The following is a 21,744-nucleotide window of genomic DNA, read 5'->3' on the forward strand; positions in this document are numbered from 1 at the left end:
GAGAGGGAAATGGAAAACGAAAAGAGATTTCCAGATGAAGTAACTGGTAGAATTGCAATACGAGATACTGCAATTCTACCTGTCTCAAGAATGCTGACAGCATACTGATATTGCCTAAAACAAATCTAAAGATTAGGAGACTTATGGTAACTCCCCTCAAGCACAAGAAACAGCCTAGCACAAACTTCATATAGTGCCAGTTCTTTGTACATTTCATAGCCAGCATGCCAAAGCAGATGAACCAAAATACATTTAGTCTTGCTTCTTAAATCTAACATCATTTACAACAGCAAGGATTTCACATGATCAACAACAGAATTTTAACTAGTTAATATACACACAAGTAAAATCGACAGTGATTGTTCAGTAAACAGTTTTAAAAAATTAAACTGATTTTCRGGACACATACTGCTTTGTTAACACCACTTTATTTAAATAATGTATGGCTTCCAAGAGGTGTGTTCTTGCAAATGCTTTGAATCAATTCCACTTGTTAAGGCCGTTGTTTCCTACCATGTTTCAGGGACTTCGAAAATTTCAGCGGAACTACTTGTGAGGCTTCCTAAAAGACAAGGCCACAAAAAAATATATTAAAAACCTCAGTCTACAAATACTGAAAGGAATAGAAATTAAATCAACAATCTTTTTGATTCTTTCACAGCATAAAAAGGCATATTTTCTCCTCCAGTGTGAGACTTTAGATACATTACTGGCAAGTCAGCACCTACTACTGGTAAGTCAGCACCTAAGAGAACCCAACAGATTGTTTGTATGAGAAGGTAAAATAATAAGAAAATATAAAAAATTAGAGAGTTAAACTCATTTGCAAAAAACATTACAGCAAATTCTATTTTGAATCCACTGAAGAACAAAGTAGCAATAATAACTAATTTCAAGTTTCTTACCTAAATGCTAAATACAATATTTTACTATTTATGAGTATTTTTGATCAGTCATTTTGTTTTGCAATATATAGGATGAAATTACATAATACTACCTTCCCAGACATGCTTGCTGTTAATTTTGTTTATGGTAGTTCAGAAAATTAAAATATGGAAGAGTATTTCCAGCCTCCCAAAATTTGAGAAAGATCAATTACACTAATACTGACAATATGCATTTCCATCATGCCAAATACAGACCATGAATTTTATACTCAGAATTACAGTAGACAGTCCTGTCATATTTTTCTTTCACTGTTCTTCTACAGCAAACACTTATACAGAACAATTGCCCTATTGAAATACTGGAAAAAAATAACTTTCGATCTCAGCAAGGATGCTTGGTATACAGTATCATTTTCTGGATAAAATTAACTAGAAAAGGAATGGAAATGAAATTTTAGCTATATGTGAATGCACTTCAATATAGGCAGTGTTCCACATGCCCAAGAACTAAGAGTTGTGAATGACTTAACATATTCTAATCCATTTCTACAAGCAAATACTAAGAAAAGCTGAAATAGTAATCAAATAACCTTGTGCAACATGAATCTGAAAGGATTTGGTTTTTGTTGATCTATTTATTGCTGATTTTTTTTTGTACGGGTTGCAATAACTCATCCAACACAGCAAAAATATTAGGTGAAACAAGGAATAGTTTTAATCAGACATAAAGTTCAAAACACTTTAAACACACATTTAGGTCTTAAAGTCATTACAAGAAATCACTCAGGTGAAAAGTCTTCAATCAAATTAGAACAAAAAAGCTTGTGCAGAAACTGCACACAGGACATTGCATACACTTATGTATCCATCATATCAAAACACTTTGTAGAACACAGGAAAAAGATGATTTGGGCTTACCATTTCTACTAGAAACAATTGATTTTCAAGCATTTTATCCGGTGCTTGAAACAAGATTTAAAAAGGAGATTTATAAAATTAATTACCAAGAATAAAAAGTGGKGTTTTTTTGTCTGAGCAAATTTAAAACTTAATAGTTTATCATAAAAACCTACAGTTTCTTTTGCTTTTCAATCTGCATCTCCTGAAAGCAAGATTCCTCAAGCTTCAACAATGAGTAGTCCATGAAATGTGAACGGGCTGCTTATGGTCCACTAAGCCTTTCTAATCAACAAAAGCTTACTCAGTGTGTGGTAAGTACAAGAACTACTAAGGGCAAGATCCACTTGTCCAACACGTCTGGAACCACAGCAATAAGATTTTTAAACATACTCACTTTTCATCACTGTCTTGCCAAGTTAACATTGGAAAAAACACAGTTAAGCAATTCATAAATGCAGAGCACCCAGGAAGCTAAAGGATCCATGTAAACTTAAGAGCCCAGTAGATCAGCACTTGTCTGGAAAGTTACTCCTCCATTGAATTGGCTCAGAAAGTCAACACATGCTCAGGAAATGTTCCAGAAAGGCAAGGATATCAGTAGAGTTGCAGCCTAGTTATATCAGGGGAGGTAACACAGCAGTCCGACTAGGTCAAACTGCAGTAGACCTAAAATAGTCTGGCAAGCGGTGTGCTAGACAAGCAGCAAAGGGCAGGCATATGGACTGTCAAAGTTTGGGGTCAAGTATAAAGGCAGGTAATATACTGACTGCACTGAGAAATCCTAACATTTCCTTGGTTTACAGAAAAATCTGTATCTCACAAATTATTTAAGTAAAAGATGTATAGTGCAATGTTATCAGCTTATACAATTTTTAATTGTTAACTAAAAGGCTCATATTAGCCTTCAGGATAGCAGATAGATTTATAAAAACTGGGCTCACTTGCAAGCAATAGTTTGTGTAACGACACACATCCAGCAGCTCAATGCAAGTTGTGTGCATTTAATTCAGCTATGACATCATCCAGTCAGCCTTAAGGAAAAATGTCTATATTAGGCAAGTCTTACAGTTTATGATAAAGTTAGTTGGATTAACAGAGAAATCTACTGTAGAATCCAGAATTCTTTCAACTATGTTTATGATATGCAAAAACACATTGGGTAACCCTAACTTGAAAATCACATCAAAGAAAAAATAAAAAGAGATTTAAAATAGTTAAAAATATTCAAATRGCCTTATTTTGAGGAGGAAGGTAATCAATAAGTTAACTACCTCCTGTTCCCTTCTATTATTGAATTTAGAAGATTGCCTTTCAGCCTGTTTCTGAAATTTGTTTTTGACATTCTGTACGATGCAATCTTCAGCTTAAATAACTTAAATATGAAGACTTACTGCATTGCATTCGTAAGAGGCCAGAAGAGTTGAGACATTCAAAAAACAATTTATATTCTGTTTAGGCCTAGGGCATTTCCAAACAGAAAAGAAAAACATGAGTAAGAACAGTGCTCTTACCTGCTAGAACTTGTTCTTTCTTGATCTTTTTGAACTTCTTGGCTCTCTTCTTACCATCTGGAAGAGACTCTGCACAGGAGTCTGTTTCATCACATTCTAGATCTTGGATGTCTCCCTCTTCCATATCATCAGAACCAGTTTCTTCCTGAATAGGACTCATGCTTCTCTTTCCCAATGTACTGGTACCTGTAAAACTGAAAGACAAAAGAAATAGGACTATGAACAAACCAGGAATACCTAATAGGTACTAGCTGCTGTATATCAATTAAATGCTTATAAAAGTAGCATAATAAATTCTCTAGGAAGTGGTACACCATGAAATGACATCACCTGGAAGATCTGACTAGCTATAAGAGTCCATAAATATGCTACCTACTGTGTCATCTTATATGCATGAAGGTATTCATTCTTTGTGGAATGGATGTTTCATATTTATCCATTATTCCAATCAAATCACTCAGCTCAACAGTATTTACAGCTGCTTTATATCCCTCTAGAGTTTTAATTTTTATTCTCTTCAAAACAGTCTTTGGCCTTAGTTATGAAAGCTCTTACAGGGCACTCTTGATGGACATTACGTTATCTGCAACTGTTAAGCCTCGAACATACTTCCCGACATTGAAGTATCCTATCTGCACACTTCACATTCTCACTTGATCTATAGGTAGTTCTAGAAGTATTTCTATTAGATAGAGGTAGAAAAAGCCATCAACCTCCATGTAATGAACTTTAAATCAGATCTTGAAGTAAAGATTCTTACTATCCACCAGTCATCTAAAATAAAAGCACAAAAACCCAGCACATATTTAATTGAAGGTAATATCTGAACAAAGCTTAATACAGGACRAACATGCACTTAAAACTCTGCTCCCTTCAGTGTACACAGATGTGACAATGTACAGACTCTCATTCCACTGGAACACTATCGTCAAGTTTTCTTGAATGCCAAAGGACAATACTAAATGAAATCAGGTATGAATGTAAAAAAAAANAAAAAAAAAAAAAAAAAAAAAAAAAAAAAAAGAACATAGCAGCAAAGCAGCTAATTCAAAAAACAAAAAACAGTTCCCATTACAAGCTTCTAGGTGTATAAACATCAGCTATTTTTAAAGGTATGATTCAATATTCTCTTAGAGCAATATACTTGAAACACAAATTTTGTTTATAAATCTTCAGTTTTTAAGAACTAGATAACATAGCTGTATTAATAAGTCTTTTTATATATAAATAAAAATCAGTATTGACTTATAGAACAGTTTTACATGCTTTTTTATTTTTCTGTTAATCAGAAATAGCAGGAGAATATGGGCTTTCACTAAAGTTTCAGCTATACCATTGTTAAATTTAGCTGTACAGTTTTGGCTTCGAAATTGAATTTTTTCAGCTGAACATTTTGCAATTTAAAAACAGATTCTTTTGGGATGTCCAAAGGCAATAAACAAACATGAAACACATGATTTAGCCTCATGCTCTTATTTCCACTTTAGGAGCACAAACAGCATTACTTTGATGAATTGCTGGCTATTCCTCCAGACTTTCATACACAAAAGGCCTTCTTGCATGGTGTCTTACAAATCATCCTTTCGAGTCACACTGCAACTACTACCAATAAAAAGATGAAAGCCAACAGGACGGATAGAACTGTTTACCCTGCATACAGTCTCAACATTGTAAAACAGACAAAAAATAGGTTGGGTATGATAGTGATAGAACAAGATATCTAGTAAAGAAAWAAGCATCTTAGAAAACTAAGAAATACAATTACATTAAAAAAATGGTAAGAAATCCACTTTCGGGGAGGTATTCTGAAAAAGTACATAGAAAAGAGACTCAGGAGCTATAAATTATGATCCTAATGGTTGCTTAAGGATACTAAGAGCACCCGGCTCTTAGAAAGGAGCTCGCTCTCACTGTACGAGTATGCTCCCTTTTTGAAAAAGCCTCATGGTGAACTTGAGACATTTTTCAACTTAGACTCTCACAAAGTTATTGTAAATACAGAAGAACAAGTTCTTCACCTTCTGCACACAATTAGTAAGGTACAATAAGAAAATTAATTTTAGGCCTTATGTTTTTACCTTTAAAAGCCATAAAAATAAACAAAAAAGACAATAAAAGACAAAGATACAGGCAGCACAGCACAAAGACTGAAATGCAAGTATTTAATAATCAGCTGTGGACTGCTTCCTTCTGCCTAAAATATTAATTTCATTCTACATTCTTTCTTTGATTGCATGGATTCTACATCACTAAGAGTTGTGGGTTTTTTTGTTTTTTTTTTTTTTGCTTATTTTTCTTTAACATGAAGTAAGATTTGAAGACTGACTACAGCAACATTATTTATTCACTTAGCAGTAGTAGCAAATCAGTATGGTTAAATATACACAAGTTACAGCACCACTCAGAGCAAAGTTCAGTTTTCTACTTATAGCAGCTATTTTGGAACAAGTCCTTGTTTTTGTCTCCAATTCCTTCTCTGTTGAGAAGCAACTAACTGAAGTATCAAACAAAAGAATATCTATTAGATTTTCATTCAGATACACTGCTTTAGGATTCTCAACTGTTTGGTTACCTGCAGCATATTTTACAGAGATTTAATTCAACCATTAACAAAGCTAGCACTCAGTGAAGTTTCAAAACACATATATACAACAGTTATGCAGGCAATCATTTATTTTTCTAAAACAAGACATTTAAAGGGTTTTTGAAGCTTCTTTTGTATACTGAAATGGATTTTGTTCTCATTTCTCATAGAACTGCTAGCCAAGCTTTTTGGTGGAGGCGGGGGGAGGAAGAGTAAAGAAAAACCTATCCTACAGTGCCAGTTGGCAAACCTACTCGGTGCACATAACAACATAGCTTTCACGTAAGTGAGGATGGTAGGTGGGGTTTCTAATCTTTTTCAAGGAAAGCAGGTTGCACCAGCCCCTCTTCCCCAACCTCTCCCTCTCACTGGCCTAATTTCACATCAGCCTCCAGGCACAATGAATGACCCATGGAGGAAGATGGCAGAAATAAAAAATGTAGAGTTTATTTTCAATTTCCATTCGTAGTAAGTATAATCTTAAAAAAACCACACAGTATTTTGTGAAATTCCAGCAGAGTGACTAGCAAACTTATTACTAAGCACAATTTTGTGAATCAACAGGACGTGGTAGACTTGTAAAGCTCTCTACTGGCAGAAAGAGCACAGGCACTACCTGATTAAACTGCTCATGAACTTTGCAATGTCATTTCAGCTACTAACGAGTAGCAATTGAGCTAATGCTACAGTAATTATTTTGAAAGAGTTAGCAAGTGGTGCTGTGTAAAAGGGGGGAAAATGATGATAAATAGCATTAAGCACTGTTTTGGAAGAAGGATAGCCTGCTTTTAAAAGGGCCACTTCCATCACAGCAGAGCATCTGGAACTGGCCTAGATGTGTACAAATTTCCAACTTCAAGTGCAGTTCATTTAAATCAAAAATCTAGATCCTGTGTTTTCTTGCCACTTTAAACAACTGAGGGTGAGTAGGTGGGTATAGTGCTCATCGTAATAATCTGTCATTTCTCCTTAAGAGCAGATCATCTCAAATCATTTCAAACAACACTAGAACACTGGAATACAATAATTTGTTTGCAATATTTATTAAGGGCTCAGCTTTTCCCAATTCTTATCCTCTATTTAGTAATAAACCACTACAACCAACCATTCCAGTAAGAACCATACTGTAACAAGAGGTAAAACAAACTTAGTGAAGGAATCATCAGCAGAAACACATGAACATTTGAAGCATGAGATCAGGATAAAGTATCTTTAGCAAAATACAGGCATCCAAGGAAGTGATTCTACGAACAGCAGCCAGACTTGACAGCAGATGCAGTGCTGCTGGTTTTAGCTAGAAAAATGGTGAGGCAAAATGACATATCACTTCTCTGCACTTAACTAGTACAAGTCTCTTGCCATGAATCTTATTTTGTTTTACTCATTCCTAGAGGAGGATCAGAAAAACTAGAATAAGCAGCTACAAGTAGAGCAAAATATCAAGTCTTACAAAATAAACATACTCTACTTCATTTTTCATGCTAACGTTTCAACAAAGGAAGAGATCTTAAATCAGTGTGTAACTGTCATGAAAGAGCTGGCAGGTAGTTCTTTACTGAGCACAACATACTTGGTGCTATATAATACACAAAAAGCCATGATGCATCCCCTTTTAAAATGTGTTCTGGATGGCTTTAGAGAAAATCTTATTAACTACTTGAAGTTTTGTCAAATGTATCAGTTTTTCCACCGCCCACCCATCCAATGTTAATCATCAGGCACACTTTTTTCAAATAATGACCTTCCATTAACACCAACTTTGATTTCCAATAATAATATGTTGTATACAAATGGTATATACTACATACAAGTTATTTTTGCCTTGCAACTACTATTAATACTACTAMACTATATTTTCTGAAACAAAGCTCTTTATAATATGGGAGTGCAGTTTGTTAGCCTGACAGGAATTAAAGAACCTTCACAATATACTTATCAATTTGTTAATGTAAGACAAAGTTTACTTATAATAATACCTAACAACTTCATCAGTGGAAGAAAGAGGGAAAGGGGGAGGAAAAAAAGTAGAAAATAAAGCAGCCCAAATACATAGATTATCATTGTGAAGACTGGCTATTCTGTAGCTGTGCTTCCTAGCAGGAATTGATGCAGTATCTTTATTTACTAGTAAATAAACACACAAAGAATGCAGTAACATAAAGCTATTATATGAGACCAGCTACAACATATATCATAGTACTTAAGTGATTCAAATTAATCTATATCAAAAATATACTTTTTAAAAATATACAACTTTGGAAAGGAAAATGCATATATAGTCAGCCTGAGTGAACTGAAAGACAAGGTTTGCAAATCCATGCTCTTCCTAATCTGGTATAACTTCCAAATTACTCTTAAGAGGAAACATTTACAAGAGATTAGTTGACAAGACAACACAATCTAACTCTAGGAACARAGTAGTAAAATTAAGAAAAACATGTCAGAAGATCTGCATGAAAGGGAGATTGGGACAGAAATGAATCACTCCTTCATTGAATAATTAAAGGACAAAAATGCCTGCAGCATTAAATACAAAAGAAGTTATGTCTATAAAAAAAAATAAAGACCGCTGTCAAAAGCTATCCAAAACAACCAGATGTTAATCACCCCAAAACAAGGCTGCACATATCAGGAGGCATCATGTGGGATTTTTCAACAACATAAAGACATTAAAATTTTTCAAGGAGATTAAGTACTCCAGAAGACAATTCATTGAGAAATACCATAATTAAGAGAAGAATTCACTCAGTTTCATTCAGTCATTTTCAGAATTACACATTCATTTGCAGTAGTTCTCAAAGTTCTTTAAAGTGATGCAGAGTTGTTGTTATCTCTCAATGTTTTCCAAAGAACACGTTAAAAGAATAAGCTAGTTTGGGTTTGAACAATAAGTTGCCACTCTTAACATTTGCCTAGGATCTGTGCAATATTCAAAATATCTATAACAACATTCAAAAAGGCCAGATATTTCCTCTAGTAGGAATAAAACTAKGACTCTCAACATATCTTTGCAGTAGAATCTAAATATGATAAATGTCCTTAGACTATTTAATATAGACCTAATAATAAACTACAGACTTAAACCTCAGCCATCTGGTGGCAACAGCAGAATAAGGATAAACTTAAGAGCTCTTCAGCTCTTCACAGCACACACTTCCAAGTTCTCACAAGCACAACAGTTTCACTAAACTAATTTCATTTAATAGCAATTTTATCACTAGACTCTTTCATATTGTTTTTAGGGATCAAACACACCTCTTACACTTTAAGACTTCCCATCATGACAAAAGCATGAAAATTTGACAACTAGCCAAAACATACACCTGCATTTAATTCTCACTGTAGGCAAATCACAACATCACTTGGATGAAAAGAACAAAACAAGTTAAGTATATTTGTTACATGACAGATAACATTTTTAGGAAGATGCAATGAAAGCTCGAACTTATCACACTATTCCCAGAAAAGAGGGAGGAGAAACAGCTCAGCTGCTCCAAATTGCTCTTATGTCCTTTAACRTGGTCTAACTGCAACAAACAAACAAACTACAAAAACATGACTTGCACTCCACTGCAACCTATTTTTAAATAAAATTAAAAGAATCTAAGTGGAGAAAAAATAGCAATAACTTAATAGTCCAATTAACACTAAAAAAACCTCCCAAAACAGAAAAGTCCTCCCCATTCACAGCCACATAAATCACTTAAAGTGTTGCTTTCACATCAGAACTCTCTCATTAATACGACAAGGTAAAGATGGAACAAGAAATGCACATGGTAACTTACTGGACTCGAATCAAAATAGAGGCCTCCAGACTTGGTTCATATTTACAAATATAATTCAAACCCTTTTCAAAGTTTATTCCAAATACTGAAAGCCATAGAAGAATCATTTGTTCTCCTTTTGCTGAGACACAACGAAGACTTCATTAGGGCTGCTAGAGACAGTAATTCATACCCTTCTCAGTGGCAGTGTTATCACCATGAAAGTCAGTCAAAAAGAAAAAGGCATTTACAAGAATTTGAGAAAACAGAGAAGTTTCCAAATGATAGAAGTCATTCAGAAGGTGCTAACTTAAAGCAAGCAATTTATTCTTTTGGTTTTAAGAAACAGTATCGTTATGCCAAGCTCAGAAGCCGTGAGCTGACCTTTCACCAGAATCCCGGTCTTAAAAGATGTCTAAACATGTTTTTGACCAAATCCCCTCTGCTCTTCTACCAACGACCTTGTGACAGATGATGTACCACCACTGATTTATAAGCAAACAAATAAAAAAAGCAGTATAAAGACAGAAATGCCACCTATCCCATAGCTGACAGACTGGCAATAAAAACGCAATAAAAATGCAAGAGTTGGCAACACACACACACAAAAAAAGTCTCACCTGTTAACACAGTAGTATCGACTCTGGGAAACATAAGGTGAGCACTGAGTTTTTAATCGCTTTCTCTCCATCTCCTTCCAACTATCTTCTGTACATTTTCTCTTTGCCTGTTTTTCTTCATGTTTTTTCTCAACATATTCTGCGTATGTCTGGATCCTATAACTTTCAGCATACCTGCTGGTGTTTACAGCTATGGGGAAGAAGAGTGACATTATATACAAAACACTATTAAATGACAGTATTCCCTCTCCTGAAATAACTTAGTTTGAAAAGCAGGTCAGTGAGCTATTTGTTCTATTCATAAAAACAATTTCAAGTTCTATTGCTAGTGCTAAAAAGAAAAATAAGTAAGTTGTACTCTCCAAATCCATGCTTTGTTTGAACTACATATTGAAAACATTTCTGAGAGTCAGACTTCATATAAAAAAGGGTTAACTCTACTTAAGACTTCTTCCCTTTAAATTAGAAACCATCAATTCTTCACTCATAACCCTCTTCCAGATTGCTTGTTGGCAAAGAAAGATTTCCTGGATTTTTTTCCCTTTAAGTCTCATTACTTAAACCAGCAGGTTTATTTTGCAAGTCTGCCAGGAAAAGAGGACATTTGCAAAGTTGTTGCCAAAACTTTGTTTGATTGCTGTGAAACATAAGCTTGTTTGAGCTGCATTTTTTGTTACACAAGATACCCCTGGAAGCAGCCCTTAACTAATACCCAGCTGCTCCTTCCCTGCATCTTTTAAAAGGCAAGTCTCCATTTAACTAAAAATGACTGCTAGTTTGAGGTAGAAGGGTTTTGTCAATGCAAAGTTAGGATGACTTATAAAAACATTTGCACTGCTTTCATTTAGCAACAATTTACCAACATTCCTTCAAGTCTCATCATCTTTGCAGCTCTCAGCCTTTAATCTGCTAGCCAAGCTGTGGCCTGAAGCCATCGCTGTAACAGATGAATCAGCAAATTAAACTGGCTGTCAACTAGTGTCCTCTGCTGTTTGTAGTTTAATTCACTACAAGAAAGTACTGTAAACTAACCAATAACACCTATTGAAATATAAACAAAAAAACCCCCCAAAACACAGATCCAGTTGTTTGTATGCTTGTGTTGTGCATTTTAAAATAGTTTCAGGTAACAAAAGGAGAAAAAAACAAGCAAAAAACCCACTGATTGTTAGTGTACTTCCAATTTTTTTGTAAAAATTTCAAGCTGTGCATCCAACTTTCTGATCCTAGCTGAAGTCGTGCCATTTTGAATTCAGGGCATTTTGTACTGCAAATAGTCCAAGCATGAGAAATGGTGTACTCCAACAGCACAGTTCAGAAAAGGTGAAGAAGGTGAGTGCACTTTTTTTTTCCCCCTCCCTCTTTCAGGGTAAGTCTATTCTACCAATTACCTACGCCACTGTGAAATGAATTACCCATACACCAGTTACAGTAAATAGATGCTGCTTGCTGCTGAAGTAAAAACCTTTCAAAGAACATAAAACTGGGCAATAGCCTCATATTCAGTTTTAACCCCAAGAATAGCTACCAGAAGTTATGATTAATAGTTTCATAAGATTGTTGCATTAACCARAGAGATGTTAGATATCCCTCCTTCCATACGCCTTATATTTGCTTTCAAATATAAAGTTACAGAATCTGCCTGTAAAAATTAGGAGCATATTTATTGAGCATGAAGTTAGGATGCAGGCATCATGAATGGATTAACAAGGCTTACTTGCGCCACTGCATGCCAGCTGACATTCCTAGGAGGAAAATTTGTTTAGTTAAACCTCAAGTGTGTTTTTACTTTCCAAAAATCAAGCACATAGTTGCCATGGATCATCTGATAAGCAGTGATTTGTTAAAACACAACAACCATTTCACATTAATTTCTTTTGACCTAAACAAACAGCCAAAGTTGTGGCTCTTCCATTTAGTTCCCTGACAAATCTTGCCTGTGTTTAAGGAAAAAATAATCTTTACAGCACAACCTAAAGATAAATTTTAAAAAGTAATAAAAAATAAGTATTTCTGAACAGATACAACTCTGCTTTCTTGAAATAAGGCCTGTATTTCATAGCAACCCATTCAAAAATATTATTTGCTGAGTATATTGCTTTACGCATTGGGCAAATAAAATGAAGACATATGCATGATTTTAATGAGCCACAGAGATAAATCAGTCTTGTGTGGTCTTGAATCAGAGTAGTTCCCCGTAAAAGTTGGAAATACATTCTCTTCGAAGCTCTTAYGACAAGCACTCTCCATGTTGCCAAACCAACGAAATGAAGTTATCCGATTTTTGCATTGCCAATAGAAGAAATGTTTGTTATAGTTTACAATACATTCTAGCAACACTAGAGAAAATTTAGTATTTTTTTTTTACATCATAAGAGAGAAGACAAATCYTTCTGTCAGAAACCTGAGCTAGTCRCAACACCACACGGTTGCATTTAATTACACTAGCTGCAGCCATGAAGTTAAGTTTCCATCTTAAAATAGAATAATTGTAGTTGCACATTATTTTAGGAAGAACGCTTCTAGACCACAGCATCTTCCCCTATTACTAGGCAAGCTATTACATGGGCTGATTGAGGTTGAGTGATCCAAGAGGAATGTGTACAAAGATCTTCACCAAGTCACTGCTCTTACACAGAATGAAATTCTGACAGATGGTCATGGACCGTGTCGAGTCTATTAGCTAGACAGATACATAAATGAACTGTAGAGATAGAAAAAAGAACATATACATGTATATAACATACTCTCACACACACAATTACAGATTAATATACAGTCTGCAATATTAAGCACACAAGTTTATGAAATACTAAAGTAAAAATTCACTTATGAAGCTGTAAAGTGACCTCTGGTAGGTCACTTCAGATAATATGTATAGATACTATGTTAATCTCATCTGATAATGTACAATTTAAAATATGGGGCCAGTGCCTCAATCAGATGGCCAGTGTTCAATTAATAAGAAGCTATTTCAATATTTTGTTTTATTCTTGTTACTCAGTGTGTGGTTCYACAGCCTTATTTATTGACTTCTAGGACTATCTACGCTCTGTTTCAAAATTTTTTCATCATGATATTGTCCAGTATTTTAAAGTAAAGCTCATTAGTTGAAGCAGTACTATTATTATGCCTACTTTATAAATAGAAAGCAGAAGTAAAGATTGAACATTCCAAGTTAGATATTATCTTTTAAATTAGCCTAAAACCAGAATTAAGATGTCYACTGCACAAAGCATTCAGTGAGGGTGAGGTTCTTACACAGCTCTGTATTAACACRTTACCAGAGAAGTCACAAACYAAAACCTCTAAAAGAAACAACATGYGATCATGTGCCTATGGTCTTTATCAATGTATAAGCACGAATCACTCATAAGGTTAAGCAGTAGTGATATTAACTTTGCAATATTAATGTACTTTTCATGCACCTTCTGTGCRGTTTTCCAGACTTTGACGTATACCTGGAAAACTTCTACTGTAAGGCATGTCTAATGAGTTGGACCAAAAATGTTAGATGCACTTCTCCAATCTCCTCTGCATCAATCAAGGAAATTACTGATAGTTGCTACTGTTGACTCAATATAAAAAGGATTAGGTACTCTGTCTGCTGGCTCCTCTCAAAAAGCAACAGAGAGATTCACAAACTTGACAGAAGTCTCGCTAAATAGCCAACATCTCTGCTTTGTCCTACCCTCTACTTGTGTGTTTCCCGGGTCAATCTTTTCTGGACTTGTCTTCATCTGACAGCAGTCTTGCAATCTATCGTAACCCTAAGCCTCCTCTAGTGTCAGATCCACTGTTTTCTATTTGCTCTGCCCAGGTAGCAGTCCCTCCTCCTCATTTGATTGTGTCTGCCACCTTTAGGTAACAGTTTTCTGTGACATAGGCAATCCATGTCCCACTGTTCATATCTGATTCCTTATTCCAGTTTTCTTCATACAGCTTAGTCCCTCTCAAATGTATCTTTCCTTAATATCTAACCAGTTTTCTTTCCAATCAGGTCCAGTAACTACCTCTGTGCTMTGTCTTCACCTGTAAGCCAACTGACCCCCAGTCCCAGCACCATTCATCAACTCCGAGGCTGTTCGTCACTGAGAGCAAGGAAGCAGGGCTGGCACCTCACATGAGTATCAAACCAGTCTACAGCCAACCTTGCTGCAATGTAAAGAGTTACAAATCATTGCCTTAGACCCCGCTCCTCACCCCCATAAGAACTACCACACCTCCCACAAGCAAACAACAGCATATCACAAAAATTACTCCACTACCATTGAAACTTTTTCTTCAAACTGTCTGTATTGGCCAAAACAAAACACACTAATGGCTCCTTGAACAATGACGGCAGTGCCAAGAGGGGCACGGGCAAAGAATGAAACACCTTTGCTCAAAAACCTGATTACCTCTACCCGCAGAGCTTCCTCCACCTGCCCCCCCCATTAACTAAATGGGCACTTTTAAAAAAACTAAGAATAATCCTTAAAAGCAAGAAGGAGGCAAGCTATATTGCCCTTAAGTACTCCTTTTTGGCTATCAGTACAGTACAGTATTTAGTAATCTTTCTGAATGTTTCTTCACTTGGCTTGTCTATACAACACCGCAGAGCCAGTAACGAATGGTAACCATTCAAATACAGAAACAGGGCACAGACTGAGTCTCACACTCTGTCCTCCTTCCACTCCTCACCACTTGAAGAGAATGAAGAYTAGCTATTTTACTTCATTATTCAGTGATTTTCAAAATTTCACAGGAATGTGGAACATTCTGCAGACTATAAAATAAGTACATTTCTTAGCAGGAAAGAAGTGATCCAGGGAATAGCTGCCCTATGCAGTATGCTACTCTTAGCTCTGACAAAAGAATTTAAAAGTCAAAAAGATACGACACTGCTGTGCAAACCGATCTAATTTACCATTAATTCACCACAGTAAGATATCTCTATGTATGACATGAGGATTCTTTAAATCTTTGGTCATCAACCTACACTAACAAAGAAACAYCCTAACTGCTGACAGTTTATTAAAAGAGCAGCACACAGAGAGCTAGATAAAACAAGATTCCAAGGTCTCATTGAAGATCTTCTAGGATCATTCTGCACTGAAGCATCACGAATGGAAAGGCCTTACTTTGAGGTCAGGAGGTAGTTAAAATTCATTTTAAATTTTTTTCACTGATAAAAGCATATTTAACTATGTGGAAAGCAGAGCCTAATTACAATACAGTGTAATTTTGGATCCCAGCACCACTTTGAAAGATCTCAAAAGCCCTGAAGAACTTTAAAGTAAYTACTTAGTTGCATTAAGATTGCTTTCCTTATCGCTGAATAAAAGAATAAATCATTCTGATGATTTATAAGGCAATGAGGGTGTGTTATATTTCTGGAACTATGTTGACTATTAGGACAACAAGTTTTCAATCATTTTTCAACATGTCTGCTTCCCCCCAGGGGCATTTATACACCTTGCTTCTACTCAGTGTCCCAAATATTAAACAGACTAGAAGGTGCTGTATTGCAAAAGTACCAAGTCTCAAAGTATTTAAGTTTTTATCAATTTCACAAACATAGACAATGTGTTCAAACTGCACTAAGAAAATACGATTCTTTAAAATYATCTGTACTGCATTTACTAAAAATAAAGCAAGCAATACTTGACTAATCATTCTCACATGCTTAGAAATTCAGGTGCCTACAATACTTTATTTAAAAATAATCCACTGAGGTAAAGTACTAAATTATTCCTTGGTGTCCATGAACAAAATTCTTAGCTTTGTAAAGACCACTATTATCCTGAGACACAGGTACAGAATTAAGTACAAAATGTTGAAGGATAARTCACTGTTAGAACTCTAGTTTTTCAAGCTAACAAAATATACCTACTTTGTTAATTAAGACAGTATCTAATTTCATAATTTGCATACTGATTCACAAAAACAAGTTATGGATGGTAAAGAGATACCCACATGCTAGAGAAATCTATGCAGTGGAGACTGATGAGCAAAAGTATTTTAACAATTTGAAGAGTTTGTAGTCTCTGAATTACATGTTTTTAGAAACTATTTGCAGCTATATCAAAACTGAAAACTTCAGTTTGTACATTGCGCTGATCATCCCTTTCTGTTTTTCAGATTTARAAATAGACTAGAAATATATTCTTAAATCTAGAAACAGACTTTTAAAACAGACTTTTTACAAAGATTGTTATCTCTTTTGACACCTGAACCCAGGCTGATGGGAGCAGTACAAACATGGTGACAAAGCAGCCATTCCCCTTGCAAGTGGTGATGATCAGCAGATAAGGTTAGTCAGAGGGCAAACCAAACTGGAAGTTTAAGTGACTTTCCATTTTGGAGAAAATRGAAAGATGAACAGGTGATCTGAAAGACAATGGTTTTACAGAAGAGGGAAARAAAAAGTCAAAAGAAAGCATGGTAGAAAAAGAAGAAGGATCCTTAGATACTGCTTTAAACTCAAAGAATGTCTTAGAAAGGAGTTTTGGACATAGAATTGACTGACATGTATCATGTTTCTGCAGTAGTCTGAACAAAAAGATGCAATAAATACGATTTCAGAAGTACTTCTTGTAAATGCTTTTAAAAAGAACGAAACCAAAAACAAGCAATATTTTTTTCATCCCGGGATGGCTTCCCCTCCCCTTCCTTTTGCCTGTTTTATTGCCCTTTCATAAAAGTAGAAGCAAATTAATCTCTCTCTCTCTCTCTCTCTGATTTCCAGTATTTTAAGTCATTCTTCCAACATTTGTTCCTATTTGCATGTAGCTTAAAGCTGCGGATGGAAAACAGTTGCCACACAGTGCTAGGACTATTCCTATTTCAAGCATTTATTTGGTTGTGAGACAACATCTTTAGCATCCCGATATCCTTGCAAGTAGCATTCTTTTAATGCCCTCGAAACATTTAAATAAATATTTACTATGCAGAAAGGTAAAACAACTTTTTAGATTAAAAAAAATGCCAAACTTGTCTAACTTTCCTCTGACATCCACTGTATCAAATCTTGCACAAAATTTAAGCAGGCAGGGTTTTCTTTTTTTAGTTAAAAAAGATAAGYGACTTGCTTAATACAGGATAGCTACTGACATTGAATCAACTGTAATAAATGTAAATAAAGTATCAGCACAGCCCCATATGCATTCTTTGTGTAGTACACAGCTTCACAATAGAGAGGAATATTTTGGCATTCCAAAGGGAGCTACTGGGGTGGAGGGAAGAAAATCTCTCTTGACAAGGAAAGCAGATGATAGCATAGTCCCCCGAGACATTTCACACTGCTCATGTAGGTAGATTGTTAAAAAGGGTTTTAACTTCTTAAAGACACAGGTCTTTTAAGTATTGAAGAAATTCAAGCTATTTAACCTTTATACCTGGGTAAAATACCTTAGTAATTGAAATAAAAACTGAGAAGTGTATTAACCTATTCCAAAAAAATCCCAGTCAAATTAAAAGATAGTCAAAAGAGTTGACATTAAATTGGAAAAAAGTACTGCATTCAAATTAATAGGACACAGGTGCATATATATGTGTGTATACATATATATATATACACACACACACAACTATGTCTGTGTGTATATATACACACACACACACTACTATGCCTGTGTGTATATATACACACACACACACACTATACACACATACATACATATATACACACAAACACACACACAACCAGTAAGAAAATACGGTTGCAGGTACCAGAGGGCAGTTCCATAATTTGTCCTCTTAATTCTGCATCACAAATGCTGGAAGTCATAAACTAGCTATCCATATTTATACCACGTATTTTACTGTAAGACCAAGACAAGACAGTATCAACCAACAACTCTGTTTCTTGTTAAATTCAGGATTTCCTGAACATGTAGAAATTAACCACACGTCATTCCCAGTATTTACACAAAGAAAATTTTAATTTCCAGAAGGATTATGTAAGTGTTCAGATCTGTTAATCAACAAACTAAAAGTCTTRAACATGTGTAATGCTTCCCTGCTAGTCAGATAGAAAGCCTCCATGTCTACTGACAGCACACTGAGCTCAGATTTGAGAGGCTTTTTAGAAAGAAGCAGAACTCAGTTTGGCTAGAGAGCTGATCTAACAGCTTGTTGCTACTAAACGGAAGATCCCATTCCTTGCTCCTTGTCCCCTGCTCCAAGCCTCCCCTACAGTGTTTCTGGTGTTTATCAACCTGCTGATGAGCCAATTCACCTCCCTGAATCAGCAGGATTTCCCCCCCACAYGCACAGGATCAGCAAAACAGAAGCAGGAAAAGCCTGCTGCTGGGAAAAGCATTCCCTTTATTAACCATGAAGTCTTAAGACTGGTAAAACCGCTAACTGTATTTTAATACCAACATGTTAAATATTGCAGTTAAGGCTGAGCAGTTGCAGGAATGTAGCTCCTGCAAAAWTCTGATGACATTTCTGACACTAGCTATGAACTTCAGAACAAGAAACCAGTGAACTGAGCTTGGAGACACCCTAAAGGTAGCGCAGCCCAGAAGACAGTCCGTTATTAATGCCAAAGCTGTCAATTCAAGCCCATTAATGTCCCATATGTCATTGCCAGATGCTTTGAAAATAAATAGCAATCCAGATAATGAGTTCACGCATCATACTGGTAGATACAGTTAGTTATTAGAATTATAGTACCCCASTGTCAGAATCAACATATTCACTGCTGCATCAAAAGAATGGGTCTATATTCTCCCCATCTAAAAAGGCAGCCAGAAGAAAACAAAATCTATAACTTCTCCATTCTGATACTGCTTGTTACCCATAAGAGGTGGAAAAACCTTTAGCCATTTGAAATAATTTCCATCTATCTTAAAATTCTTCAGTAAAACCATTTGATTCTGGTCCTTACATTACACGGCTTCAGCACATACAGCTTTCCAAAAAAAAAAAAAAAAAAAAAAACTGCTAACTACAGTTTCAAGTTCATGTACATTTTAAAATTCCAGCTTGTATTCTGATATATGAAAATGTAAAAACACACATCTACAAGGAATGTATAACTTATTACAAAAACCTCCCTACAGTAAGTTCCATTTTGATGCAACACAAGAATTCAAATACTCAGTTAAAAGTAAGAAATATCAAGTTTATGAATGTATGYACATATCTGAGTATACAATATTCATACTGCTTAAGAGTCAAAACTGCACATTTTGCATCATGAACAAGCTACTGACAGAAAATTTTAATTTAAGCTTTCCTAAAACATCAAAACTTTGTGGATCTTGAGAATTCATCACTTAATGCAAAAAAGTAACAGAAAACTAGAGAAGCTGTGTCCAACAGAGCATACAGCTGGAATGAAAAGTAAACTAGCAGTAACAGAGATTAGATATACTGCAGCTATAGTCCAGYTACCTTGGATTACATTTTGGAAGTTTCCTGCCTTGAGTATGCATTTGAAGTGAATTTCACGTTACCTTTACAGTCAGGACACAGTCAGATGTAATACAATTTTTCAAACAATCTGCRTAGTGTGATAGATATTACCTACCATTTTTCCAAATTAAAGTACAAGAAATTGATATCCATACAATCTCAAAAATACAGCTATTTTGATGTTATAGTAGCCTTAAGATACACTGGTGAAGCATGCAGTCCAGCCCTATCAGTGTTTGGGCAATTTTCAAGTCCTGAAAAATGAATGGTTTGCCCAAGAGTCATGCAAAGGCTATCGCAATTTCAGCTGCTGCACCTGCTTTCATCCATTGCTCCCCCGCTGTCTACATACATTTCTCCACTCAGTGCCTAAAGGAAGCAGATATCTTGCACGCAGTAAATTTTGTATGAGCTCATGTATCAGGGCATTAACACATGGAACAATTTAACATTATTCAATGCTTGCCATTTATGAAGAACAGTTGCTCTTCATGTGCATTAAAATTTTCAGATTAGATATATTTATTACATTTTAACACAGCAAGAGAAAATTCTCAGAAGACAAAAAAGTTAAGCTACTCTTAAAGCAATGGTCTTAAATAAAAAAAAAAAAGAAATTTGAAAAAAGACAAGTTGCAAACAGAATATAAACTTTGTCAAACTGCACCTAAATCCTAGGTTAAAAGAATTAYAAGCAAGCGTGAAGTGCTAGGGACACATAAACCAGGTACCAGCTATCACTAACAAACTTGCCAATTGTTCCTAGTAACATAAAACCAGAAAAGCTGAAAACACTCACAGAGATTATTCAATATTCAAATGTCTCAGAACTGAAACCCTCTTTTACTTTCAAGCATTTTAAAGTCTAACATTTTATAAGACTTTTTCCATATTTTAAGATTATCCCTGATTCATGTGATGGAAATTTTTTAGAGTACATTTTAGATAGCCAATAAAAACTCTAAGYACACGGACATCTCAAGAAACACCACTTCTAGGAGTGCTCCTTGGATCTTTTTAAATCAGCAACTTAGAGCTCCTGGAAGCTTGCAGGAAACAAAATTTGAGGGAACTGTGACCAACAGAAGCATAATTGATACAGAACATCTAGGCTGCTAGAACTGGGGACTCATGAATGTCAACTGACTAGTCTCTAGCTCAGAGTAGTTACTGAAATACTCCAGGTTATGTTAACAGAAGCTTAATTAAAACAGAATATTGATTCTACATTAAAATTAAGTCAAGCAGCAATCTCTCCCATCTTCCCCACCATTTCCAGACTATTTACATCAAATCCAGATTCCTGTAAGAGAAGACRCCCTGAAACAGTACTTGCTCCATACTAACCTTCCAGAGAAGCCAACTTTATAAACAGATGAAGATGAACAGCATTCAAAAGTGAATTTATCTAGCAAGCTSGAAGTCACAACAGCCAGAAGGTACACACAGAAGGTTTGTTCTGAAGTTTCTCTTATCGACTACAAGAGCACATACTGTTTTATCTTTTGTCATACACTTAAAAAGCATGTGCTTAATGTTTGTCAGAAGTACTGAGAACGTATGAAGTACAATTTGGCAACAATAAGTCCCCTCTCTCACATGTCTAACAAAAGGAGCATCGACCATGTAACAAATGCTTATTAATTACCTGCCTCAAATAGCAAGCTTCATCAGAAAATAAACATTTTGACTATCCATGTTACTACATAAATCAGAAACACTGTTTTAAAGACCACTAGGATGAATAGATACATTCTGTTACCTAAATATTCACAACATATTTCAATGCATATTAACTGGAGAACTTTAACATACTCCCAGCATGCAGACAAATTAGTTTTGAGTTCATTTAAAATAGCTGAAGCCAAGAGGTTAGAAGCAACAGAAACAGCATAGAACAGCTTATACAAAACCTCRTGTTTTAGGAGTCCATCATTTGTTTGATGTAAAAGTTAAAACACAAGTACAAAATTATATTGATCTGAAATGTGAAAGACAACTTTAAAAAAAATTCTTCCTCCTCTCTCCTAGTAGACTGACAAATCTAAGCAGGAGCACTGGGGGGGGGGG

General features: G+C 35.4%; 1 protein-coding gene across 1 annotated transcript in view; it reads right to left on the minus strand.

The window, feature by feature from the left end:
* Positions 1 to 409: 409 nt before the first annotated feature.
* Positions 410 to 21,744, minus strand: part of PARN (poly(A)-specific ribonuclease) — a 58,081-nt gene continuing 36,746 nt past the window's right edge. The window contains exons 21-23 of the mRNA XM_085302981.1: positions 10,267 to 10,456; positions 3,299 to 3,492; positions 410 to 562 (exon numbers count right to left, since the gene is read on the minus strand). Coding sequence (XP_085159107.1) covers positions 510 to 562; positions 3,299 to 3,492; positions 10,267 to 10,456 — 437 coding nt within the window. The 3' untranslated portion in view covers positions 410 to 509. The remainder of the gene's footprint in view (positions 563 to 3,298; positions 3,493 to 10,266; positions 10,457 to 21,744) is intronic.

Source organism: Rhea americana, unplaced genomic scaffold (genome assembly GCF_003343005.1).
Source record: "Rhea americana isolate MKP2758 unplaced genomic scaffold, rheAme1 scaffold_10, whole genome shotgun sequence".
In the NCBI taxonomy this organism is placed as follows: Eukaryota; Metazoa; Chordata; class Aves; order Rheiformes; family Rheidae; genus Rhea; species Rhea americana.